This window comes from Daldinia loculata (assembly GCF_022478755.1).
Source record: "Daldinia loculata strain CBS 113971 unplaced genomic scaffold F4817scaffold_14, whole genome shotgun sequence".
NCBI lineage: Eukaryota > Fungi > Ascomycota > Sordariomycetes > Xylariales > Hypoxylaceae > Daldinia > Daldinia loculata.
The window spans coordinates 150,191-175,452 of NW_026054868.1; the positions used below are offsets into that span (position 1 = coordinate 150,191).

Here is a 25,262-nt window from a genome sequence, read left to right on the forward strand (position 1 = left end):
TTTTTAATTTTTTTAATTCGCTATGGCGAGGTCTGACTGTATATATGAACATAGATGCCTTTTGCTCATATTTAGTAGATAATTACGAAGTGAGAATAAATAGGTAGATAAGTAATCATCTCCATTTTTATAAGCAAAATACGAATACAATTGCAACTCATCATGAAGCGAATCGTATGTAATAGCACAGCGTCACGTTAGGATAGACCCGTATTTGCCATGCCTACCTCTATATATTAATACACATGCCGCACCAGCACGCACCAGCACGCACCAAGAAAACAGAACCATTGCGCTGTGGTCCGTAATGTGTGCCTCCTCAACCCTAGTTCTGAATCATACAAAGTTTCATTAATTCACCGCAGACGCCATGAAATGCCACTCATCAAACATCCATCTCTACCGCGTTTTTGTTTTGCGCCGCTATGGTATCGCTTTCTCAAGAATCTCCTTCCACCTTCATGTGCCTCTCAAAGGTTCATGCTGTCCTTATACGTGAGGTCTTGGTTGCTCAAGAGCCGTCGTGATTAGTTATCATCTATTTAGTATCATATCGGGAGATAAGCCGCCGATTGACGCCTTTTACTCGTTATAATGAGTGGCTAGTTTAATATTTACTGATTATGCTGTCTCGCAAACGCCATAAACTGGTCCGCGATCTGTTTTTATTTTACAATTAGCTTCGAGCCCGTCATGACAAAGGGAACCGAGAAGGGAATACTCACATCGCGATCTGCCTTGATAAAAGGCTGGTCGAAGAAATGATACTTTTCTTTCGTTACCAGCTCCATAATGACCATTGTAAGACCGAATGGCTGGGGCCAGAAGCTGGCAATTCTTTCTAGTAGCACGCGAACTATTTGCTGGCGGATATCAGCCTCCTCGGGGTCATTGAGATCTTGGCCGAAAATGTCAAAGATGACATAGCTGAAGAACTCGGTGACGGGGCTGTAATGGCGCAGACGATCGACCATGCTGCTGATGAGGAAATATCGAGCCTGGGGCTGCAGCTCGTGCACCAACAACGAAAGCGTCGCGGCATCCGGGGCGCTGGGAGTATAGACTGGTCTCTCTTGACGGGCCGACATAGTGGCGTGGTGGCCGAAGAAATTCACAATAGCATCAATGACTTTGCAGTTAATATCGAGAGGGACATTGCCGTACGTTGTATCGCTCGCATTGCTCTTGTTAATGGCATGCGTAAGGTGGGCAATTGCATCCTCAGAGGGTGGGGCCTGGACAAGTTGCTCTAGGATTTCCAACATGCCAACATCTCTCAAGTACGATAGACTAGGAGAAGCATCTGCCTGAGAGTCCTGAGAGACTAGCTCTACGGCTTCGGATCGTGGGCTACAGTTAAGCACGATGTTTCTCAACTGGGTGCAATGAGGAGAGATGCTTGAGCACAGCTGGGTGACATTGGCCGATATGTAGTCGCCAAAGTCATGAGCCAATACCACTAGGAGTTTGACAACTGCACGGTAGTATTCCTTAACGACATCTGTTACATCGATGGCTTTCATATGAGCCGAGACGTGTCTCAGAAGACATTTCAGGAGTTTGGTATAGGGAGCCCAACCGGACTTAGATTCGAGGAGAAGGATGTCAGGCATGAAGCGCCGATGTCCTACGAGGCTGAGCCATGCAAAGGCAAACCCGGGGAAACGTTCGGGATTGAGCTGTAATAACGTCCAAGAGAGTCTCACTAGGAATTCTTGTCGGCAAGACTCGGGACTCGGAGTTTCCGCAAAAATCGAATCGGCGCTATGCAGGAGCATAGAGAACAGGCGGAAGAAGACTCTCTGATTGAAATGCTCGCCTCTCGTAACGTGGTGGTGATTCAGAACGACTGCGAAGAGCGACGTGACGGTCTCCAGAACAGGAATAATCCCAGTCTTAGGATCCTCTTGATCGGCACCGTTCTCCCTAGCAAAGACTGCGACCATCTTTACGAGAGCATCCACAGCAGCGAAGGCTTCGGAAGTGCTTCCTCCCGCGTGCAACACTTGCTCATAGTAGTTAATCGTCATATCGGTGGCTCTTCGCGCGAAGATTGCGAAATCGTCCTTATTGGCGATGATGTTCTGGTTACGAATCTGCTTCACGAAGGCTACTCGTGCCTTGTCTGGTGCGTTATGATTGTTATGGAGACGGACCCATTCGTCGAAGATATACTCGAACTGTTCTAGTTGCTCCGCGTCGTCTCGACTTTGCGGTTTGATAAGGCCAGAATTAAGGAACTTTGACTTTAGCCGCTGGCTAATTTCAAGGTCAGGACTGGCACTGATCCATTCCCATGCGACTTCTAAACTGCGTACGAAGTCTGCAAAGAGTGCCATGGGCCGTTCATTGAACAGAGTCAGGTCTAGGAGTTTATCAAAGAACTCTAGGTAGCCTTCCTCCCTTTGTACCAGCATCTTGGAAAGCATGTTGTCGATGCTGTGCAGGTCGAGAAAATCCGTCGGGAGCAGCGCTGTGATTAAAGAAATATTGAGAATATTCTGAGGCGACTGCTGGTAGAAGCTGATCTGCACCCGGTCATGTAGCGCGGTGCCTGAGCTTGCAGCGATCTTCAACAACTGCTCGAGGATGTGGACGAGGCTTTCTAAGAAGAGAGTGTTTTCCACTCCGCTGAAGAGTAGCTGACAAATCTTTTCGGCAGCGTAGAATGCGAACTCGTCCGAGTTTTGGGACGTGTTGATAATGAGCTGAGTGAAGACATCAACGACTTCCAAGACTGGGTGGGACCTAGGAAGGTCGCTGAAGTGCTCTTCGTCTGTCGAGGTGGTAGTACGTTTGAGTTCAGATAAGAGCCTCTCTACCTTTTCCATTAATCCTCTTCCATCCAAAGGATGGGCCGAAGGGCGACCGTTAGTCATTCCACCATGTACATGGGAATAGGGTAGTTGCGTATTAAGATGGGGAAGAGAAGGGGTCTCGGCCGGAGTAGCGAGGTTGGGTACAGAGCTATACTGATCTTGGAGGACCTCGTTTGCAATATTCCTAGTCGCATCCGACGCCGACGCGCCGTGACTTGGTCCAGCTTGGGTGGTGGCACCTCGTGGCTGCCTGGCAAAATCCTCGTATATGGCCATTTGTTCCGCGTTCAAACCAGCCATGTTGGGAGAGAGCTTGTAGGGATGAGGAATAGTCATCGCCCATCTGCTAAGACCAGGATCGACGTATGGCTCACTAGGCCGTTGTAGGCGGTGTCGACGCCTTGCTTCTATTTCGCCCTCTATCATCTCTTCGATTTCTGGAACCGCTCGCTCCTCGGCTTGCTTTTCGATTACGCTGCACGCAAGCTCGAGGTTAGAGTTAACACACATGATAATCGTACCCTCAGGAAGCGAGTGAGGCAGTTCGCCTGCGGCGTTTCGCATATAATTAGTGATATTGGCTCTGAGAGGTTCTTTCGACGTAACCTGGGCAAGACTTCCGGCAGTGGCTTTGACCATATTGATAGCAGACGTTCGGAGCTTGTTCTCATCAGGCTCGGTTGCGAAGTCTTTATGAATCATTTGCTGTGTACTAATCGCGGCGATAGTAACGGATCGATCGACAACAGGTTGAATTATATCCTGCAGCGCCTTCGTTACCGCATTGCGAACAATTTCATGAAGACGGACGCTGTTAATAACCATCTCGTTTGTTGGTGGAATTGATAAGAGGCCACTGATGTCTGGAATGGTGACTGGGATGGGGTGCGGCGTAAGGCCGGCTGGGACAGCGCTAGCCATACCATTCAAAGACATATTCTCAAAATGTTCCAGAGGGTCTTGCGCACCAATATCCGTAGCCTCTTCGACGGGTACACGGTCTTGAAGCTCGGTAGATGGTTCAATGCTCTTATGATCCAGATTTAGGTCTTTGCAGAGTACCTCAATCTCGAACTTTTGGTTTAGCTTTAGTTCGGCGTGATGGTAAAGTTCGATAAGGAGGTGAATAATGTCCATCAACCACGGATTTGGCGGTCGAAAGATGGTTGACTTTCCAGCCTGAATTAGGACCTTGCAGACAAATGGTACTACGACAACTAGTCTCTTGGTGTCGTGCGCCTCAATAAGCAGCTGCTTAAATGCGATGTTCCTATGTTTAATCGGTTGATCTCTCGCTATAGTTAGGAGTCCCAACCAAGCCCCCAAATACTTCAGGTGGGTTCGATCAGTTGAGTTCTGCATCGTGCTCTCTGAGTTCAGCATGCGAGCAACGCTAATATAGGTTTGCCTCAACACTTCAGACCACAGACCCGAATCTTGGAAGAGCTTCACTAAGTCAAGGTATACCTGGTGGTAATTTGGCTGCATTTTTGCCCGCTCTTCGACAAGATGGCTGGCAAACCATTGCTGATGCTGATATTCCAAAACCTCATGGATCTCTCTAAAAGTCGTTTGGAGCGAGGAAGTAGTTAAGTTATTGAGTCCAAATTGAATCCTATCTTGTACATCGACGACAGGATCTTCAAAGGCAGTCCCTTGAGGAGGCGGATCGACGTTGATCGCTGCGAAGGGAGCTGCATGGGGTTCTGGCCCGTCAGTAGCGCCGTTAGTCATCGGAGGTTCATTCCCTATGTGACTGGGGGTAACCGTGCCGTTTTGGGCACGCCCCCGGTCCTCTTCATCTTCCAGCACGACTTCTTCAGCCTTTCGATAAGCTTCAGTGCCACGTAAGCCAGAAATCTGCAGCAGTTGCTTACAAAGCCCTGGCCACTCCCTGAAACGAGGGAAAATCTGTATGAGAGCTTGAAGGCCGAACTTGTACATTGAACTATCGATACCGTGATCTCTAACGGCCTCGAGAATCATACCCAATCCAATCTTCAGCGGCAACTCGGAGATCAGCTTGTGGGATATTATACCGCCAAAGAGAACTGCAGTAGTAGCCAGTGCTTCAAGAGGGTAGTCTATGAAGTGGGAGTATTCGTCGAAAAGGCCGTGGATCATGCACGCGAAGATATCCTGATCTAACGGAAACTGCGAGTGCTTGTACTCCTCGAGCTTTTGGACGACATACTTGACCTCCGACTCCTCCCCGTACATTTTTTTGTAATGCTCTTCCATCTTGGCGACAGCGGCTGCTGGGAGCCCGTTGCCGTCCTTCCCATTAGCATCAATGATATCATCGTAGCCCTCACCGTAGTTGATGAGTCTGGGATAGGAAGTAATGCAGGCGCGCTGAACAATAATCAACTCTGGCAAGGGGTTCCGAGGTAAAAAGTCTTCAAGAATTTGGAGCATGGCGAGTACGGTTTTGACGTGAAGAGGTGTACTTGTCTTTGCCACCGGCTGTCCATCTCCACCCCTCTGTGACTGCAATTCGAGATTTGCCTTGATCATTAGAAATTGCAGTAGAGATTGGGAGATGGCGGGACTTCGCTCAGCATTGTTATGAGCCCACTGAGCGAGATCGAGATGACCTTCAGCATGCGCAAGGGCGGCAAGATCGTAGCCGAATCCATTGGGTAAGTAGACGAGCTCGTCTAGCCATTTATGCTTGATGACATGCTCAAATATGAGCGTCAGATCTAATGGCTTCATGGCGTGCGCATCAACAAGTCTTTGCGTGACCCAATCCCTGTCTTTCCTCCAGAGGCTATCCAAGACGAAGTCGTGATACTCGGACCTTCGATGCAGGAAGTTATCAAACAAAGATGCCAAAGTTTCGACAGCCATTGGCGGCCACGGTTTCGGAACGCCGAAAGCAGAGACTATGAAAATATCAAGATTCGGAACAACTACCTCTTGGAACAACCGTTTTGCTTCCGTGCTCTGCGACGCGTGTAGAGAGTGAAGTGCCACCTGGAAGATTGCAGACAGGGCCAAAGCTGAGACTAGAGGATGCTTCACAGCAACTGCGGCTCGCTCGCGGACTTCGGGAGGAGATTGTGCGTACTCGTCAAGTGTAAACGTCGGCTGGAGGCCAGGAATAGTACTCGCATCAAGTTCATTCGGGCTCAAGGATGCAAATGCACATATGAAGGATAGCTGAGTTTCCGGATTCTCCCAGTGAGACCCTCCCCACAAGCTCTGAATACTAAACGGCGGAGATTGGTCATCCTGGGATTGCGCGACGGGTAAAAGGGCCTCGTATAACCGTAAGAACTGTGCTGATGATACGCGCACGTCTCGCTGATCAAAGTATGCAACCACGTCGTGCCAACGAAAAGTTTGCGGGAGTATACGACGAAGGGCAGCGACAAGTACAAAAGGGTTATGGCGATAGGTAAGGCTGACGGTCGTGTACGTTAATGCCGTCGAAACCTGCTCTTCGCTTAGCTGTATATTATTCGGACGATTTTGAAGGTAAGATAGGCAGGTTTCCTCGTCGCGGGTGAAGTCGGTGCCGGTCCTCTGAATATAAAGGGCGAGCGCATTAGGGGGTTTATCACCTAGCACTCTAGTGAGATCCAAAGCGGCCAAGACCTCCATGGGAGGTGCTTGGTCCTGCTGCTGCTGTAACCAACGAGCCTGAACCTTAGCACTTAGCTCGTGCTTAGCAGCTGAGTTGAAGTTGGGCGGATGGCCTTGGATATATCGGTCGACGATAGTAGCAATAAAAGAAGGAGTAAGGTCGGAATGATCGCCGTAATCTGTTCTAGAGATTATGTTGACAAAAGTAGGGAAATTTGTGGAGAGGATCGCATCGGCTTTAGCATTGAACACGGTTAGCTTACTGGCACTAGTCTCTGACGAGTGCGCCGGTAATGACATACCCTTAGTCTTCAGATCCTGCCGGGCGCCGAACTTGAACGCTAAGGCAAGTATAGTCTTCTCTAAGGCATCGAGCTTGAAGTGCTCCATGAATGTAGACAGATCGAAATCGCGGAAGATATCCTCGTTGGCTGATTCGATCGATTCAGCTATTCTAGAGGCTTGGTCGAGGTCGTGCGATATCTTGGACATTTCGTTTACTAGGAGCGAGTAGTTGCCGGGATTTGCAACGGGCCGGGTGATACCAGGAAATATCTGGGGGGCGTTGCCGGCTACCAGCCGGGTGAAGTACTTAGAAAAAACCTCCATACCGTGATCATCGAGGAGCTAGAAAAAGGCGAGCTGTCATCAGCGTAAGTTCTGAGGAGGTTGGGTTGGTAGCTTGGGTATATGTATATAGGTATATATATATATATATATATATATACTAATAGGAAAAATAACAGCGACCTACCTTTTTCAGTTGATCCACTTGTAACTCCCACTTGGCGCGGTCCTTGTCCTCCTTGATAGTACTAAGAAGAAGGTAGACCTGGGCGACGACAATTTTGGTGAGAGAGCTGGTCCCCGCGGTCGGGCTGCTGGTACTGGGACTCGCGCCAGCACTCAGAGGACCGGCCTGTGACGGATGGGGAGAGTGTGAAAGTCCTGTCTGCAAGTTCTGAGCAGGAGCAGGTGAGAAAGTTCCGGATCGAGAGTGAGACGGCGGTGGGGGGACCATGAGGGTGGTGGTCTCGCGGTGGGAAGGGGAGAGAAGGAGGGAAGAAGAGAAAGGTGATAATGCGATTCCCCTAGAGCCCCTCACAGAACCACGCAGAACGACGAAAATTCACGAATCACGCAATGGCGTCCGTCGAGAGCGACAGATGTGGTCTTCGCGGATAGTATCCGACGGACGAGGGTAAGCGTAAGTTTACCGATGCTCGGGGCATGGATGTCATGAGCTTAGGACGGACGGGGTTGGACTGTGCCAGGCAGACCGGGGCCGTTGTCGATTGGTTTGGGCGGGCTGAAAGAAGACGAGGTTAACAGATTTAGTTAACAAACTTGGGCGAAAAGGCTGGAAGCTCCAGTAACTTAGTTATCGGCGTGTCAAATAAGTGAGATGATGTATAGCAAGGTATCATAAGTCTTTGTCTGGGGAAATAGAAAAAAAAAGAAACCACTTTGACGCGCTCCGAATAATTTTTAAGAGTGGTAAAGGTACGTATCGTTGCGGGCAAAGTGTATGGTTGCGGGCAAAGTGTATGGTTGTTGGTTTTTGGGTGGATAGACGGATTGAAAGGTAAGAATCACTAAAGTTGGTAAAAGCAACGATTCAGCCCTCCCTCTGGCGCAACCACCAGCTTGGGCCCTCCTCTGGTCTTTCCCTTCATGGGGCTGCAATTGTACCTTCTACTTCGTACCTAGTGGGGCTCAAATGACCCATTATATTTCTTATATAACCAATCAACGGAAGGCGGGACACCGTTAGAGCCTTGCAAGAGCTAAAGAACCTTACCTAAGATTCTTGCGGGAAGCCACCCGAGCCACACTATACAGTGTCTATTAAGCAGGTAGTACGGATTATACCTGTCAATATTAGATAAGAATATACTACATATGTACTGTCTGATTGTAATAGCACGCGGACACGTGCATGAGAAAATCCGATAGCCATGTTTGAATTTTAGTTAGATCTATCAGATTCAACGCCATGTGCCGCCTAAAAAAATTTAAATTCATTCTTACGTGTAAGCTTCTTCCCGCGTACAGTGGCTTATCAATTATTGCCTCCCATCCGCCCAAAAACCAGGCCATTATGCCAGGCAGACACTTTGCAAGAATTCAAAGTCTAGAATACTCCAAGGTAACATTCAATACAAAGGGATAATGTATATAATATAGGCTTGGCAGGCATGAGCTCATCCCAAATAACAAAGCATCAGATAATGAGGACCTCTTAAAGAAGACTAATATTTGCAGTATTGTCTAATAACTATCAGCACTGGTCTCATATAGTCCAACATAATCATCCTCTCCTGAATCTTCTCCAAGACTCCCTTCTTCTACTTCACCTTTCTAAATCCCCTCCTCGCCACTACCGAATCCGCTCTACACAACGGCCCATTCTGCGTAGGCATATCATCCTCCGTAAGCACCACCCAGTCCTCGCTACCGACCGTCGTCGGCGCGTAGAACACTCCCCAGGGGTCATGTCGGCGCTTAATCCGCAGCAGTCTCCCGTAGTTACTCCCGAAGAAGGCCTGTTGCCAGTTCGGCTCCTGGACGTCGCACTCGTTAAAATATGCGCCCGCTCCCGGCGACACCGCCCGCCACTTATCCATGGCGCTAGCCAGCTGCGCGTGCGTCGCCTTGAAAGCGGCTGGCGACAAGCCCCGTAGCATCGAGTAGTCGTACAAGTCGGCGTGTATGATGGCCTTGCGGAACGCCGGGTTGACCGCGTTGTTGCCTGGGTATCCTGCCACCTCTTCGGTCGGCTTCATGTGGATCCCGTGGAACGTGTAGCCCGCTTCGATCGACTCCCGGATCGCGAGCTGTGTCGCCTTAAACAAGTCCGGGTCCTCGAAGTTGGCGCGCGGCCACAGACGGCTGCCGAAGCGCGAACTGCCCGGGATATCGCCTGTGCCCTCCGTGAGAGACGCCCAGTTTGTAGCCGGATGCGGCTTCTGGTTAGTTACATTTAGTCCGATCGCATTTAAGTCGTTCACCAGTGGTTGCACAAATTCGAATAGGTATTCTTCTGACACGTTCGGGAGTTCGATGTCTGCTGTGAAGCTGAAGCTGCTGTTACCGAAAAGGCGAGACACATAACTGTCTAATGCCCTACTTGTTAGTGTCCTGAGTAAAAACATAAACCTTTGCTTCATCCAGTATATTTCTCAACCATGGATACGCGCAAAGGGTAAAAGAAGGTTATCGTAACATACTATGAGTTCGTTAGTATTAATCCATAAATACAGGCTTGTCAAACGATGGATCTCATACGTACCATGCTGTACCGCTATTGTCGACTATTTTCTTACCGAATTCATGGTATAGATCGAAACCCTCCCAGAACCTTTTAGTATCACTCGGTCCAGAGATATTGAGGCCACCTGAAAAGAAGGCTATGGACGATGTTAGAACTTTTGTCGGCGGGTGAACCTTGATTATGAAGGACGTTACGACGCCATAAGTGCCTATGCGTCTATGGTTAGCAAACAGCATACCTTGACTCAGACTACGATATAAAAGCGAACAAAGATATAGGGTATTACTTACTCCCTCCACCACCTCGCAGCGCGTAGAACAAGTCTGTATTCTGATGCGGATCGGCGGTGACGAATCTGCCGTCGGCCGTCACTACTTGGATGGACAGAGCTTGATCAGCACCAAGGCCGTACTTGGAAGCTAAGGCAGAGTGTCCGCCACCTGCTATCCAACCCCCATATGCTCCAACGGTATAGCCTCCCGCAACTAGTGCCGTCATATTATAGCGGTTCATGTATGCGAACATCTCCCAGCTCTCAATGCCAACACCGACTCTAGCTGCCCTGCCATTGTACGCCCCGATTCGATAATGGGGTAGGAATTCGAAGTCTTTCAGCCAGTGTGTCCAGATACTGAGACTTCCGAAGCCGGACGATCGACCGACAAAATCGTGCCCGGTGTTCCTATCAAAGAGGGTCATGATATTAGTCTAGCCGTACTCTCATATTACAGCAATGTTCTTGCTAGCACGTTGGATTCGGGAAGCACTCACTTGATGACGAGTCGGAGGTTCCTATTCCTGGCAAAATTAACAGCGATTTGGATCTGCCTCACCGTCGTGGCGTTGACAACATAGACAGGGAAAGCACCCTGGGTACAATTCTCGCCAGTTTGCTGCCCAAACATTGTGTGGCAGGTATCTCCCTCGGGCCATTCCGAAAATACTGTGACCGGATCGTTCATGTAAAAGCGAGTAAAAGTTGCGTTCCACGTGAGATAAGTACACGCAGCTTCGTCCTTGTAAGGTCCGTCATAACATACTGCCGCAGGCGGGACTCCCTTGATCAAGGCTCCTCCTAGCGAGCTGTTCAGCCGCGACCATTCTTCACCGAGAGGCCAGTTAGGTGTTCCCGGGTATTCTCTACAGTCCGGTGTGTCATCGTCGTCCGGGGGTGCCGCAGTAGATGCATTGCCAAATGCTATGGCCGAGAAGTCACCAATATCATCCTCCGTAAGCTGTTCAGCCTCGAAGGCAAAGTTGGCACAGGCTAGGCTCGTAAAGAGCGCGAAGAGCGTCTGGACAACTAGGGTCCGCATCTTTAGCAGTAGGCGGCAGTAATATACCTCTAGAACGATCTACCTACTTGAGAGGTACTAAAAAAGGGGGCCATGATCGCCCCACGTATTTATCTACCAAGATTCATAGCCGGTTGGAGCAACCCTTCATCCCATCGTCACTTGCAGAGGAGCGTAGTGACCAGTCTTCTTACCCGAAATTGTTGCTAATACTTACTCATCAGAATACTGTGCTCGTTCTTGCAAAAATGTGACATTCCCGCTATACTGCATGCCGGCGAGGGTGCGTGAAAACGTTCTTAACAGCCAACAACGAACCGAGGCGCCCGTGGAGTTTGTGAGACGGCTCGGCAGGTACGAGAGCACCCCATTATGGCGTGCAACATTTCAGCCTATAGATCTAATAATTGAAAGGGACCGTTCTAGATGACTTAACCTATGTGCCTAGACATGCACCCTACGATATCGGCAAGGTGAAGAGAGTTATTTCTGCCGTTAGACGCAAACCGTAAATACCGGTGGCTACGAGAAAGGTCTTCACGATTATCAAGGTAGGACCCGGGCTATCGTATGTTCGTAGCGTAATTTGGGGTGGCTCGCTTGAGACCCCCTATCAGGGCCGATATCAGAAATAGCTGTGGTGTGTTTGTATGCATGCAATTACCTGGTAATTTTCTTGGTGCAAATGCTGGAGATGGTGGATGTCTGTCGAAGACGGCAGGTCGGAAGGCAAGCCGTCTCGACTCCAACTAATACGAAGCAATCAACATCACGGATTCTTTCCATCTTCTATATATATATATATAAGCGTTGGTCATCCTAGGGTCACTCTCGGAATTCGCAATGATGCCGCGTAAAGATGCGCCGGGGCTCCCAAGAATCGATAGTTAGGGCTGGGCTTACAGAACCTGGCACTGGATGCGTTCTATATGCAGTAATATGTCCCGGCTAATAACGCGCGTGAGCCTCCTCCCAAGAATTTCAGGAGCTTCAAACAGACCTCGTGGGGTTCCTGTACCCAGGTCGATTACTGGGCTGAAGGTTTCCGTGTGGCCGAGGGTCGTATCCGGATGAAATGGTCGTAGTATAGGTACGACCGTTACACGCCTATCGCGTTAGGATATAAGCGAAATGCTATGTAGCGCTTATCTTGCTAATATCATACTAATTATCCAGTTCTTGTTCCTGGCTTGACTATATGATTCCCTACACCTATAACCTTATGTTGGGATAGCTGTGGTCGTGAACGCGGCTGATGAAGCGGAGGCGCTCGAGCAGACGCAGCCTTGGCCTGAGATACTAGTAACCGGAGGTAAACTACACGTAGCCTCGGCTATCCATGACTCAATAGTGGTAGTACTGGGCTCGACCTCACGGAGAGTAACAGCCTTGACGAGCGCCGGAATTGCTTGGCCGGTGGACAAGCTGAATTCGATGTGGCCCAATACTTGAAGGTTTGCGCGGATCTGGCCGGAGTGGCTTGTGATACTGATCCAAGTGCTATCGTCACTGCTAAATATATCATCCAAGACGATCTTCGTCCTCTTTATCTGTGCCTCGGAAGTTTCTCCTTCGTACCCCTTCCATAGCTCGTCGTCCTCGGTGAACCCGTCCTCGAATCTGAATGCCGGAAGGAGAGTTTGGATGTATGTTTTATTCGACCTTTCATCACAGGTGCGCATGGATATGCCCTCGCGAAGAAATTCTTTAATCGTGGGCGCGAAAGGTCTATCTACCGGAACTTCTAGTCCATTGAAGGTAAGATTTGCTGTAGTTGCTGAACGGATTAGGGGGCTGCTGTAGTAGGACTGAGGTGCTGGAATCTTCTCAACAGCTAATGCGCGTTTCCAGAAGTTATTCGCCTTGGTACATTGAGCTATACCCGCCTCGGTCAATTGAGCATCCCTCCATATGGCAGTTCCGTTGCCTTCAAGTGGACCCCAATAACACTATTTCACCATTAGATTATACATGATAGAGATTTTATAATCAACTTACGTTCCAAGCCGGTGTGCCATAATAGCTCTCTGCGGTGTTGTGATAACCCTCGCCATGGCGAGCCATAAATAAGACTTTGTATTGCGTGCTTCCATCGCAATCCCCATTCAAAGAATCGACGTAATAAGTGAACCGTTCCCACTGCGTTTTCATTCTCTTGGGGTCGAATACACCGTCAGTTGGATACGACCGATTGATAAGACCATAGTTAGTCTCAGTCTACTTGTTGTTAGTAGTGACCATTGCTTATGGCTTGATCCAGCTGAACCATACATAGTCGAAACTCTTAGAGTCAGTAGTTGGGTCATCTTGTTGGAAGAAGCCAGAAATCGTCGTGTATTTAACAGTCGAGTCTGCCCCGCGACATGTGTTTCTTTGCTTTTGATCCAATTTTCCACTGCTCTCCCATTCCCAACCGAGACAAGCTGAGCTTAGAGAAAGAAAAATGAAAAAGTCAGTAGCTAACATTTTCAAGCACCAATGACAAAGAAGTGATAGTTTTATATCCGCTACTTATTGGTTAAGGGAAAGCAGGTTGAAGAAGGGGAATAAAATGCTGAGATGGTACTAGATGCCGACGATACGGGTCCAGGGCGGTACTTTAGGATGCCTTTAATAGCCTAAGCGCCAAGTTCCGAAGAACCCAGCGGGGGTGATAACCAGTTTCCTGGTGTAAGAATTGAAGGAGATAACTTTTGGGCTTCGAAATTGAGATGTCGAACGTAAGGTTATTTCATATCCTCATCAGCCTCATTGATATTAGGGTCGGTACTAGCGTAACGAGGGGTATGAGAAGGCAAGTATGGCATTTGGTGATGTTAATGTTGGTGGTGTCATCTACCTCATACAATACCCCTACTTCAATAACAGTCTAAATACCGCCGCATACACACCACTGTCCCTCCTCTCTACTTACTCCAATTACTTATATGCCATTTTTGTCCTATCAACACTTAATTAGCAAAGAACAGCTCGATATCTAACGAGAATAATGAATGACTTTACCAGTCATCCGCAGTCAGGGGATAAAAGCTTCCAATCATTTGCCGACCGGGATTAAGCTTGATGAAAGTGACCTTCTTAGGCAACTTCCCCCTGCGCTTACGCTTCGATTTCCATTTGCAGTTTGGGTTCGTCGGATCAGTAACTTCTCGGATCGTGCCGAACATGTATGGCGCTCTTGCGGAGCTAATAACAGTCGAACGGACGCTGGTGCTGTGTTAGGATCTTCCAGCACTATATGATGTAGCCGATGTATGATGAAATTTGTTGCTTGACATACTTTTTGGCGGTAAGTCGCACGCCGTATGGAATTACATGGTTAGCGTAACCGCTCGTTGTTTCTATCACCAGGCTCGGGTCTCTGCCACCGTCGAGCTTCTTCAGATTTGAGTTTAATCTCCATTCGTTGCGAATATTGTTGAGTATCCCTTCAGAAAATATCAACCTAGCAAGTCCGGTGAGATTTCGGTGCTCGTCATTATCAGGCTCAGTATTTATACTCCTAACTCGTGATCGCTCGAGTGCGTCCCAATATACTTCGAAGTTGTGATGACGATATTTCCACAAGCGATTCTCATAAGCTAGTTATATTTCATTCAGCAAGTAAAAAAGAGAGAAGCATTTCAACGCGAGGGTATGGGATAGGAACGGAAATACGTACACGGGCTCCGGCGACTTAGGTCGATGGTGTTGGTGCGCGTCGCAATCGCTGCAACTCCCCGTGGATTAGAATACACCTGTTTTCCATCAAATGCAACACAGGAACAATCCACATCGAAGCCTGTCAGTATTTCACTGATCGACTTATAAAGTCTAAGGATGATCTGATAAATACTAGTTAACTGATACCCTTATTGGACATTATTTCTACCTAGAGCCAAGGAAGAGTAGATGCAAAGTAAATTTGGTCTCGTTACCTGAACGTGACGGAATGGCCACCTAGGCGCGATGAACGTGATGGCGTTCTCCGACCGCAACGTTAGGCCTTTATCGGGTAACATATGCTGGTTCTTCCGCACCAAGTTTTCTACCTCAATGATACGTCTGATAGCTGTATCTTCATTGTCGATTCCGTACAAGAATATGTCGATATCGCTCGTGCTCGCAGTATGTCTAGAGAACTAAATCAGTGTCCTCCGCCCGTAGATGGGTAGATACAACACCGGTGAGGCTGTAAAGGGGGGGGCTAATTAAATACTGATAGTAAGTTTCGGCCGGCTTTTCTACTGCCGAGTTATCTTGTAGGTCCACGTCTACGCGACGGGATAATAGGGGGAGGAGCGCGGAGGACCCAGCCACCACAAGGTTGGACCAATCTAGCCCAGCCAACATGCCTGTAGTATTCGTGATGATAGATTAGCTATCCGTAAGGAGAGTTGCTGTTATGGATGAACGAATGGCGGCATTAACTAACCTCGAGTGAAACCGTCAAAATTATCCTGGTATTCCTCTAAAGACCCGGCGATCGCGAGGCTTTTATCCTTCTCTCGCTCGGAGCTTTCTAACGGCATCAGGTACCGGTTTTTATCGGCTAACTCGTAATCTATCACGCGAATCCTAAACAAGCTCTCTTGCCCATCGTAAACCGGAACAATATTCGAGAGACAATCGATCTCTGCGTTTGGACGGACGAACTCGTAGCGTAGCCACTTTTCGTAAGCTAGGTACGGCTGTAATAGAGCGCGCGTTGGAGTCTCAGGATTCTGGTCAAGGTATGAAAGGAACTGTGCGGGTGATCCCGGAAGTGAGGGAGCAGACTCGAAGTCCTCTTCTGTGCTTGTAGTCTCTTCCTCTGATGAATCCGGATGCCTGGAGTACCCCAAGTAGTTTACATTACTATCGCCAGAACTACTTGAGCTTACAGCTTCTTCCACAGCTTCTGTACTCTGTGTACTCAAGGCACTCAAGGCAGACTGCGTGTCATTGAACTTTTTGGAGAGCTTAGTTCTCAAAGCCTTTGCATATCTTCGGAAGCGGCCCATGGCTCCTAATATCTTTACTCGGGGATTTGTAGTAGTGGTTTTATGACGACTTGAATGGTTTTCCTGAGGAATATTTGATCAGCATGTCTCTACGTTCATCTAACAAGTGGTAAGCTTGAATTTATATTTTTCGATTCCTGTGCCTATTAAATTATAGTTGTGGGGATTTCACCAGTGAAATCATGGCATTGCGAAATGTGGTCAATCTTGATTAGTTGCCATCATGTCAGTATGCTTTCCGGTTGTTTTGCTTTTCAGCTGAGATCGTTTCGCCGCCTTACTGGGCATTGCAAACGTGCTTAGGTGCCCAACGACAAGCAAATATGCGGCAAGTCTATAATGAAAAAAAAAAAATGATGGGTCGCTGGTAGCACTATATGCTATAGAACATCATAGATATATGACCAACGGAATTGTTAAGATTTGAATGGCATTATGGAATGCTCTTACAAGTCACGATCAGAGAGGTCGCGGCCTAAATACCGCTTATGCAGCACCTGCGAGAGATTGGAGTTGGACGTGCTGTTTCGCGATGAAACCAGCCAACAAGCTATCGGCTGGATTTCAGAATACGACGACCCAGACTGTCCGTTCTGCAGCCTCATCTCCGAAGCGGTTGGCCGCGCCTGGGGAACGTCCGATAAGGGTCTAGCAGGGAAATGCGAGCTCTTCATCCAAAGCCGGAGTCCCTTGTCCGTTCAGGAAGACGGCTACACCCGACATCCCCACCCCAGGATTCTGTTGGCAACTAACCAGGAGCCTCCAAAGTTCCACCACAACCAAATGCCGTTGAGACAGGTTGATAGGGTAAAGACGGGGTTTATTATCGCGGAAATCGAATCTCTACCAAATAACGGGTCAGAAGTAAACTACCTCCCGCGCCGAGAAATCGGAAAGCATGTCGATATCGCACTTGTGAAAGGCTGGCTCGATGAGTGTCAGAGACATCAACATTCTAGGCCGTCTAAAGAACAAAACGTTGATAACGACCTTTTTCAACCCCAATCCCCTTTTCGGCTTATTGACGTAGATAGGGACTGCATAGTAGAGAAAGATAAAAGATGTGGCTATGTTGCCCTGTCATACGTTTGGGGCGACACTCCTACCATCCTCTGTTCAGGAGGCAAGAACCAGGAAACAATTCCTATCCTCGTAACACTCCGACAAAATATAAAATATGTGAAGGCTGATAAAAGCCTGTCCGAATCAGGGACAAAATCGCGATTAGCGGGGCGGATTCCTCGGACAGTTAGAGATGCCATGGAATTCACACGAAGAATCGGGATGCGATATTTGTGGGTTGATACTCTATGTATCATCCAGGATGATCATAAGGATAGGGACCGACTTATCGCGCGAATGGGCGATATATATAACTCTGCGGCTGTGACTATTATCGCCGCAGCGGGCAGGAACTCAGACGCTGGATTAAGCGGCATTAGTCCTCGGGCAGGACGTCCTATTAAACCGGTCCCAATAATCACTTCAGACGGTACTGTTCTTAACCTTTCAGTTTGCTTGTCATCGCTTTGCGAGGAGGTTCGAAGGGAAACTTGGAACACACGCGGTTGGACATTCCAAGAACAGTCCCTATCGCAACGTTGCCTGTACTTTACCGCAGACGAGGTCTTTTTCAACTGTGGCGAATGCCAGCGGAGAGAGGGTTATGATTATGCAGTAAAGGGAACAATTAACAAAGAGGTGAAAATCGAGGTTAGGACAGGGCCGCCATGGTGGAACAGGAATCTCAGGCGCGATCTCGATCCAACACCGTATCATTATTTAGGGGGTACGAGCGGTAGGGAGTTGGATGCGCAAACCTACCAAATTGCGGTGCAGGAATACACCCGGAAACATCTCACGTACCCTTACGATATATTTAACGCGTTTGAGGGTATCTTCAACAGGGCCGAGATCACTAGAAGCGCCCCTTTGGAGATTTTGAGCATTCGCCAGGCGCAGGCCATCCCTTCTCACCTGCTTTACCGAGCACTACTCTGGTTTCCCGTACACGGGGCAGAGAGGCGGCCGTGCAGAACTACCGGACCATCAGGGAGGTCGACTGAAAAATTCTCGTTGTGGTCGTGGTATGTGTACCTAATGTTCATTTGTTATCTGCTATGCCAATCAAGTGAGCGAAGATCAAATATAGGTAGCTAATGTAGGATATTATAGGGTTTCTTGGGTTGGCCCAGTCGAATTTGTTTTCGCAGATAATCTCTGGTTGCCTAGGAAAATATCACAGGCTCCTGTTAAGCGCGTGCGCTTACATGTCCCTATCGTACGTTGGTATTACGGGGGCTCAAAACTGAAGCATTGGACCACGGGTGTTTGGAAAACCGCGTTCGAAGGCCGAGACTGCGATACAAACAGCGAACACGGCGAGAAGGAAGTTGTCCGCACTAAAGATTATCTTCAATCTCGTATTGGAATAGATATCAAGGTGTTACTGGACGGCTCATCAGGAAAAAGTATAAAAGTGTTTCATAGGCTGAGTTGCGGCGAGCTTGGGTTCTTCGCGCCCTATGTGGCAGCCAGACAATTCCATGTGACGATCGCACCAGGTAGCCTCGTTGGAAACTTAGATGTATCTGGCCATTCGGGAGAGTTCAGATTCGACGATGGAGACGAACTAATAGATGAGCTCGTTCCTATCGTTGCTGCTAATGTTACTAGAAGCACAGATGCGCAATCCATCTTTTTGGGTCTGACTACGCACAGGGGCGTTTCGAGGAGAGTAGGAATTGGATACGTATATTATACGAGAGAAAACTTGCCTAAACCGCAGTGGAGATATAAATTCTTCAAACTGAAGTAGCTATCATCTGGGGTTATATAACAGTGTGTGAATATAGCTTCATTACTATCGCCTAGATCCCATCTTCTTATCACCCATAATAGCATCATATCTCATACAAGCGTTCGGTTCGCATAATACTAGCCATCGACATTATCCGCCTAGCTCCAGACATTACACCTAAATCATCCATAAGAAACTTGTAAATCGACGTCAAAAGGTTTCGTAATCGCCATGACCAGCGCTGGGAAAGGTACAAAATGTGTGATCATAGGTAAGGGGAGAATATTTACTCCATCAGCCCATCTTCGTCCGCATATGGGCAATCGAACCTAAAGCACTTCTATCAGCCCTCTGAAGACAGTTATATACTTGCGGGGTAGTTAGCAGCCAAAGAAAACAGAACCAACTCACCCCTGTTCGCCAACAATGGCCTTAGTATACTTCTCAAGTTCCTCCAGCTGCTCGACGCAGCCCGTCAAGCTCTCATTATACGAATAGCTGTATATCTGAGCCCATTTTCTCCCTTCTAATTTTTCATCGACGCTAAGTCTCCCGCTTGCCGCAAGCTCGGCCTCTAGAACTCCCATTCGGTCCAACAGCTGCTTCCGTGTAGCTGCGGCGCTCGGCAGGTATTTCTATCACGATCAGTCTATAAGATTCGCCAAACTGATCTATCGTGGTTTTCTCTAGACTTACGGGTACTTTTCTGTCTGCCAGAAGGGCACCTGAAAGAACATAAAGATTGGTTAAAATGGTTGCGACTGCGTCTCGCCTGTGGCCCAGCAAGTCTGCAGCGAACTCGGTATTATCTCTGATGAAATGTGGGTGGTAAAATAAGGATGCCTGACGGGCCGTGACTATATACTCAAAAAATTGCTCACAGGCATCAATGAGCGCAGAGTACGGCAAAGGATCGAAAGGAGCTCGTAGGCGTATCTCATGACGGGTGAGGCCCTAGTTGCCATTAATCGGTTGGCTTTGCAAGACCATATGAAAGATGATGAGCTTACTAGTAGTTGCCTTAATCTCACAAACCCTTCACGTAAACGTCCCTCGAGTATCTCAGAAGCTCGTATATCTTCTTTGGTAGGTTCATTCCCCTCTTCATAATACACATATCTCGATACGATACCTATAGATTTATTAGTTAAGTTGGATCTTTAGCATGTATATGACTTACTCCTATACACGATGCTACAATAGAACATCATAGTAGCTGTGGCCTTTCGAAGATCGTGACGAGCAACAAACGGCCATAGAACCCAATTAACAATAATGGAGGCTACGACACCAACTATCATAGCGACCCCGTGTGTTGCAGCAACTGTAGCTGTAGAGGGCTTGCCTTGGGCGGCGACTTCTGCTAGAGATACGACCGTAAACGATATGCATCCTACAAGCCCAGATCTCTACAGCGCATTAGACAAGTCCTAAATTTCACGAAACTCGTAATAGGACTTACCGGATGCGTGCTTTGTGTATACCTGTAAATCATGGGAAGCATGAAGATAACAGCAAACACTGCCATAACATACGGATTACCATCGCCGGCCGCATACGATAGGCCCGCCCAAAGAGAGCCAAGGACAGCACAGAACACTCGCGTTACCAAGTCCTGAATGTTACCGCCAGTACTGTAGGGGTTAGAATTCGTTTCCAGGCTTAAGTTGATGAAGAAAGGTATCGCTACTCACCGAGGTCCCATAATAAGCCAAGCCATTACAACTCCCCACCAGACTTCGAAGCCATCCCACCACCCGTGAGCCTGAGAGATCCAAGCAGGTATGGACAGTAACGAAGTTATCGCTGCAGTTTTAAGCCCAAAACGCGTCTCAAAGCCCTGTAGTCGATGAAGAACCCTCCAGATTTGCTGTCGGATACGATTGCTTTTCGTACTCCATTCATCCTCAGGCTCGCTGGCTGTCATTGTAGCATACAAAGTATCGTGGCCTTTACTGGAGTCATCATCGTCCTCTCTCGGTAAAGGCTGAAAGTCTGTTGATTTAATCTTTTGGATGATCGCCGCTATGTCGCTGAAGCTTCTAAAGTACGAACCTGCTGTTAAGCCACCTCGATCATGTCGAACTTGGGCATTTGTGCGGTGCAGTGCCTTCCGGAAAGGATAAGACGGGCCATGAAACTTTGGATATTTCGATCTCCTCTGCTGCATCTCGTTGACTTTTACTAGCAACGCCTCAATTGCTGTTGCCGCTTGGTGAACAGGCCGGCAGTATGTGAAGAGTCTAACGACTTCTGGAGACTTCGCATATGTAGGGGGCAGCCTACCGCTAGCTAATACACTGTCCTGACATTCGCTGAAAGCTATGATACGCCTACGCAGCTTTACCAGGGAGCCCGGAATATCGCTCGACACGGTCTTCGGAGGGCCGAGGTATTGTCGATGACCGCACATCTCCATCAAAACCGCATCGCAGCTTTGTAAAGCGGTCTCCATAGATAAAAGGAGTTCTTTTGTAGGCTCGGCTAAGTTGCTAGCAACAAATTTAGCGAGCTTATTTTGCTCCTCACTTTCCGGGTCGTGGCATTTTTCTCCCATATTTAAGACGAATTCATCTAGTATAGGCCGTTCTCGACTTAACCTATCCGAACAGTAGTCATCTAACTCGTCAAGGATCCTTGTTTCGCCATTCAAGCTGAGGAGCGCACGAATAACGCCTTGGATGAGATTACGAAGCGCCAACACGTCTTTTGGATCAAAACGTGTAATAGAAAAATCGATCACGAGATCCCTATACGCTTGTGAAATACTTACAAATGTTTGTGATAGTCTTCGCCGCGTCCTAATGCTTTCTAGTCGGGTTAACCCAAGACCATCCTTCAAAATAATTAGCTATTGAAACTTTGGATAAGAAGGGAAAAATTACCAGCATGACAGCAAATGCTTGATGGAGAGCTACGGCTAGCGGACGGGCACCAGCATCCGGGACCACTATACAGCATACAACAAGAGAGATAGCCTGCCCTAGAACCCAAGGAATGCCATAAGCGAGTAGCTTAGACCAGGAGACCTCGCTGCCCGATACCTCTGCTAGACATGTGTAACAGATGGATATCCCAGCACATATAATGGCTTGGTATGTGCGAATATAGTATGAACGAAGGCAAGCAATAGCAAAAATATATATAAAAAGGAAGACAGCGAGGACACCGCCATATCCAACACGTGCTGTTGCTGTGGCGGTAGACACCCATAACCCAAACGCCCCCCATCCTAATCCAGTCGCCGTACCTATTATTGTTAGAATAGTCCCGTCGACCTGAGCTCCTAAGGTCCTCGCAGGATGGTTGAGTATAGTCGATATGACTATGATATAACTGTAACGGCCTAATCTAGCTTGAACACGAGGGATGAGGCATAGGATATATGCTATGAAGAAAGCAAGAAATGACTTGAGCAGTCTTATACCAGCCCTCGTAGTAGTGACACGACGAATGACCCCTTTTACATCGTGCCACTGCTTGGGTAAAAAATTGCGCACAGATAGGGGGTCCCTTTTCCGCAAGGCATATGGGAGGGTCAGCTCAGCCTTCTTTATGAGGTCTTGGGGGTCAACTTCCTCGGGGGGGAGGAAGATGGCATCGAAGAAACCATCACGCAATTCAGTGACTCCGTAAGAATTATTCGCATAATGTTTATCCTCCAAGGTCATAGACCTCTGGAGAACTGGATGGTGAGGGACTTGAGGGGTTTCGGTACGAGTGTCAAATATCCTATCTAGAGAATTCGTCGAAGAATCGCGGACATGGTGTCCTGTGGTAGGGCTACGATGATGCAAAAGACGAGAGAAACCAGTATCAGCATGTGGATGATTTGAGGAATTCTCTTCGGAGGAAACGGCATTCTTCGGTTTCGCCCTGTCCGACGCCATCATTATTTTATATGCGATATGTTATAGATTATCGTAGGCGAAGGGGGTTTGGTAGAATAGAGGTATTGGGCCATAAAATAAATAGATTAACTACTATTAGAACTCATGCTTTCAGAGAGATGACCACAAAGGTAACCGGCGTGGTGCAATATGTACAGATGAGCAGATGAGCAGGTGATGTGCTATTCTACAAGTGCGAGTCTAAGGCTATTGTGACTTGAAAAGTTTATACTCATCGGTAATTCACGAAACAGTCCGTTGTTTAGGTACTTCCAATTTGGGGGCAACAGGGTAGCATTTCGACGTCACAGCCAGAGGAGAGTGCATTAGGTACCTACACTAGGTTAGGTATTGCACAGTATTTATTCCAGGTAGCTCGGTACAAGCCAATGGAGAAAATTCGATTTTGTTACATAATCAACCGATAACGATAATTGCCTAACGCTTCACGCAGCAAGATCGTACTTGGGTACCTAAAAAAATAATAATAAAATTTACCCCGCCAGCGCCAGCGTAAGCCACCGTGAATGTTCAAACAACAACTTTAGCTCGCATAAAAGTAAGTGGAGACGTCTAAAAATGCCCCTCCAGACCTGAATGGCCTCACTTCTTTTCTCTACCTCGTAACCATCCTCTTAACAACAACAATAAATTCCTTTCCCCTTTCCCCAAAGAACATTGTCATCTTGGTCCAAAATATTACCACGCTAATCGCCATATTTCGTAAAGACTACTCGATAAACTTCTCGTCGCTTTTTTACTAGGTCAACCAGCTATTACCCCTTCTAAGATGGCTCAAAGTAAGTGGCGCCCGTCGTGAAACGCCTCACGTTACTGCCCAACAAGCCCAGTCTATTTGGTCAAACGTGAGGGCTTCCAAGTTCATTCACTAACATGTTGAGTAGATCCGGAAGAAGTTGCGAGTATGTGCCTCGTCGAACGCGTCTTGCGACATGCAAGCATTTCGGCCAACTAAACTAACACCTGCTTTCTCTTTAGCTATGTTCGTCCAGTACTACTACAACCAGTTCGACCAAAACCGAGCCGGTTTAGCAAGCCTCTACGTATGCGAATTCTCGAGTATCTCTCCGTATTAATAAGACGCAAACTAACAATTCTACAGCGTGAGGCTTCCATGCTGACTTTCGAGTCCGCCTCCTTCAAGGGCACTCCCTCCATCATCGAGAAGCTACAGGTAACTCAATCAGCAGTATGGTATTTTCAAGAAGAAAGCTTACAATATATCCTAGGGCCTACCGTTCCAGCAGATCAAGCACCAGGTTTCCACCATTGACCTCCAGCCCGGTGTCGCTCCCGGCCACATTCTGGTCCTCGTGACCGGTCAGCTTCTGGTTCGTCTATATACAATTCTATCTAACGTTTTGCTCAAAGCCTAACCTGTATCCTTAGGTGGACGAGGAACAACGACCCATGAGCTACACCCAGTCTTTCTACCTAGTCCCCGACAACGCTCAGTACTACGTCCACAACGACATCTTCAAGCTCGTCTACGGTTAGACATAGAATAGAACTATGCAGGTCCAACGGGCTTCCGGGGCCGGAATATGCTGGGTGTGTGATTAACGAGTTGCACACACCCGTGGGGGATAGTTGTTTGTCATGGACTACCTATCTACTTGCAGAGTTGCGTTAGGGGGGTCATTTCCTATCAACCGTGACTTGTTCATCTTCAGATAGGCCATGCAGAGGTTAATTTATTTCACGATGACTTCACATCCGTTCAGATCCAGTTATTACTCATAACACCACCAAACACCACCAAGCCGTATTTATTGTCGGCTACGATCTTTCACTTTTGAGCCTGACTATCCTATGTAGTTTTCCAAGGCTATGTCTTCAGGTGCTAGTTTGCTACACAGTTGATTTAGTACAGTGATATGCCCGAGGACATATACGGCCCAGGCTTGGTAATCTTATGTTTTACAGCTGTCTGGAGCAACAGCAAGCACTCGCGTACAGTTTGAATAGCCTGCGCGATCCTCTCTTCGTAGTATGCGTTGTCCTGAATCGACATCTATCTAGAATCCTGACCCACACCGTTAACCCCTTATAATAAAATCAACAAATGAGAGAGAAAAAACAATGAGTGATACTGAGATATCGCCAGCCCGAGGTTAGCGGATATTGAACGACCGTGCCAGACATATCATAGTACAAGCCTCTCAAACCTTGCAACTCTCGTGAGTGCTCCTTTCAACCATCCTGCCGTTCTTTAGGACAAGGATAATGTCAGCACGCTGAATTTTCGATAGAAGGTGTGCCACCGCCACCGTGGTCATCCAGATGGCTGAATAATTTGCTAACTTATGTACTAAATCCAAGGTTTTCGAAAGCCGGACATTTGCAAAGCCTTGCTTGCTTCGGCCGACAACGTGGTGAAAGAAGGCCTACCTTGGTATAAGCCATTTGTGGAAGCCAACGAAGAGACTTGAGGCTCATCTTCATTAGAGATACGACTGGTAGCTGGAAGAGACCCTGAGGGTGTCGTTTTAGTTACCGGATCTCTACGTTGACACTCCATTTTTGAAAGACGATCTTCTAATTGTTGAATATGGACCTCCTTAACGACGTAAATGGTTTGTCTTAACAT

The 25,262-nt window shown here is 47.9% G+C and overlaps 7 protein-coding genes across 7 annotated transcripts; 2 read left to right on the forward strand and 5 right to left on the reverse strand.

The window, feature by feature from the left end:
- Positions 1 to 572: 572 nt before the first annotated feature.
- On the reverse strand, positions 573 to 7,514 carry F4817DRAFT_48579 (CCR4-Not complex component, Not1-domain-containing protein). The gene is made up of 4 exons (XM_049307539.1): positions 7,165 to 7,514; positions 6,713 to 7,052; positions 726 to 6,646; positions 573 to 659 (listed from the first exon to the last, which is right to left on the reverse strand). The coding sequence occupies exons 2-4, from the start codon at positions 7,017 to 7,019 to the stop codon at positions 615 to 617; spliced, it is 6,273 nt and encodes a 2,090-aa protein (XP_049160685.1). The 5' UTR covers positions 7,020 to 7,052; positions 7,165 to 7,514; the 3' UTR covers positions 573 to 614.
- A 1,244-nt stretch (positions 7,515 to 8,758) lies between these two features.
- F4817DRAFT_357650 (FAD-binding domain-containing protein) lies at positions 8,759 to 11,236 on the reverse strand (the record flags this gene model as incomplete). The annotated part of the gene is made up of 5 exons (XM_049305943.1): positions 8,759 to 9,524; positions 9,703 to 9,892; positions 9,975 to 10,366; positions 10,456 to 10,951; positions 11,197 to 11,236. The coding sequence occupies 5 exons, from the start codon at positions 11,234 to 11,236 to the stop codon at positions 8,759 to 8,761; spliced, it is 1,884 nt and encodes a 627-aa protein (XP_049160686.1).
- Positions 11,237 to 12,017: 781 nt separating this feature from the next.
- Positions 12,018 to 13,708, reverse strand: F4817DRAFT_48603 (phosphoglycerate mutase-like protein). Its single transcript, XM_049307540.1, has 3 exons — positions 13,251 to 13,708; positions 12,978 to 13,196; positions 12,018 to 12,928 (listed from the first exon to the last, which is right to left on the reverse strand). The coding sequence occupies exons 1-3, from the start codon at positions 13,443 to 13,445 to the stop codon at positions 12,200 to 12,202; spliced, it is 1,143 nt and encodes a 380-aa protein (XP_049160687.1). The 5' UTR covers positions 13,446 to 13,708; the 3' UTR covers positions 12,018 to 12,199.
- Positions 13,709 to 13,978: 270 nt separating this feature from the next.
- Positions 13,979 to 15,961, reverse strand: F4817DRAFT_314247 (uncharacterized protein; the record flags this gene model as incomplete). The annotated part of the gene is made up of 6 exons (XM_049300374.1): positions 13,979 to 14,186; positions 14,260 to 14,560; positions 14,641 to 14,803; positions 14,897 to 15,092; positions 15,178 to 15,313; positions 15,394 to 15,961. 6 exons carry the CDS (start codon positions 15,959 to 15,961, stop codon positions 13,979 to 13,981), a joined length of 1,572 nt encoding a protein of 523 aa, XP_049160688.1.
- Positions 15,962 to 16,396: 435 nt separating this feature from the next.
- F4817DRAFT_314248 (HET-domain-containing protein) lies at positions 16,397 to 18,779 on the forward strand (the record flags this gene model as incomplete). The annotated part of the gene is made up of 2 exons (XM_049300375.1): positions 16,397 to 18,048; positions 18,137 to 18,779. 2 exons carry the CDS (start codon positions 16,397 to 16,399, stop codon positions 18,777 to 18,779), a joined length of 2,295 nt encoding a protein of 764 aa, XP_049160689.1.
- Positions 18,780 to 19,168: 389 nt separating this feature from the next.
- On the reverse strand, positions 19,169 to 22,651 carry F4817DRAFT_314249 (uncharacterized protein; the record flags this gene model as incomplete). The annotated part of the gene is made up of 7 exons (XM_049300376.1): positions 19,169 to 19,396; positions 19,458 to 19,715; positions 19,772 to 19,893; positions 19,942 to 20,170; positions 20,224 to 20,395; positions 20,456 to 21,597; positions 21,647 to 22,651. 7 exons carry the CDS (start codon positions 22,649 to 22,651, stop codon positions 19,169 to 19,171), a joined length of 3,156 nt encoding a protein of 1,051 aa, XP_049160690.1.
- A 411-nt stretch (positions 22,652 to 23,062) lies between these two features.
- F4817DRAFT_48774 (NTF2-like protein) lies at positions 23,063 to 24,507 on the forward strand. The gene is made up of 6 exons (XM_049307541.1): positions 23,063 to 23,451; positions 23,557 to 23,574; positions 23,651 to 23,715; positions 23,775 to 23,846; positions 23,902 to 24,003; positions 24,062 to 24,507. The coding sequence occupies exons 1-6, from the start codon at positions 23,442 to 23,444 to the stop codon at positions 24,167 to 24,169; spliced, it is 375 nt and encodes a 124-aa protein (XP_049160691.1). The 5' UTR covers positions 23,063 to 23,441; the 3' UTR covers positions 24,170 to 24,507.
- The last annotated feature ends 755 nt before the right edge of the window (positions 24,508 to 25,262 follow it).

What these genes read in the sequence shown, in the direction of transcription:
- F4817DRAFT_48579 (XM_049307539.1), bottom strand. Translation starts at nt 7,019, where the DNA reads ATGGAGGTTTTTTCTAAGTACTTCACCCGGCTGGTAGCCGGCAACGCC. An exon ending in GCAGGATCTGAAGACTAAGG is followed by an intron (nt 6,647 to 6,712) that starts GTATGTCATTAC and finishes TCAATGCTAAAG; the next exon opens with CCGATGCGATCCTCTCCACA. An exon ending in TTATCAAGGCAGATCGCGAT is followed by an intron (nt 660 to 725) that starts GTGAGTATTCCC and finishes AAATAAAAACAG; the next exon opens with ATCGCGGACCAGTTTATGGC.
- F4817DRAFT_48603 (XM_049307540.1), bottom strand. Translation starts at nt 13,445, where the DNA reads ATGTTAGCTACTGACTTTTTCATTTTTCTTTCTCTAAGCTCAGCTTGT. An exon ending in ACTCTAAGAGTTTCGACTAT is followed by an intron (nt 13,197 to 13,250) that starts GTATGGTTCAGC and finishes AACAACAAGTAG; the next exon opens with ACTGAGACTAACTATGGTCT. An exon ending in ATGGCACACCGGCTTGGAAC is followed by an intron (nt 12,929 to 12,977) that starts GTAAGTTGATTA and finishes ATGGTGAAATAG; the next exon opens with TGTTATTGGGGTCCACTTGA.
- F4817DRAFT_48774 (XM_049307541.1), top strand. An exon ending in CCATCATCGAGAAGCTACAG is followed by an intron (nt 23,847 to 23,901) that starts GTAACTCAATCA and finishes AATATATCCTAG; the next exon opens with GGCCTACCGTTCCAGCAGAT. An exon ending in TCGTGACCGGTCAGCTTCTG is followed by an intron (nt 24,004 to 24,061) that starts GTTCGTCTATAT and finishes CTGTATCCTTAG; the next exon opens with GTGGACGAGGAACAACGACC.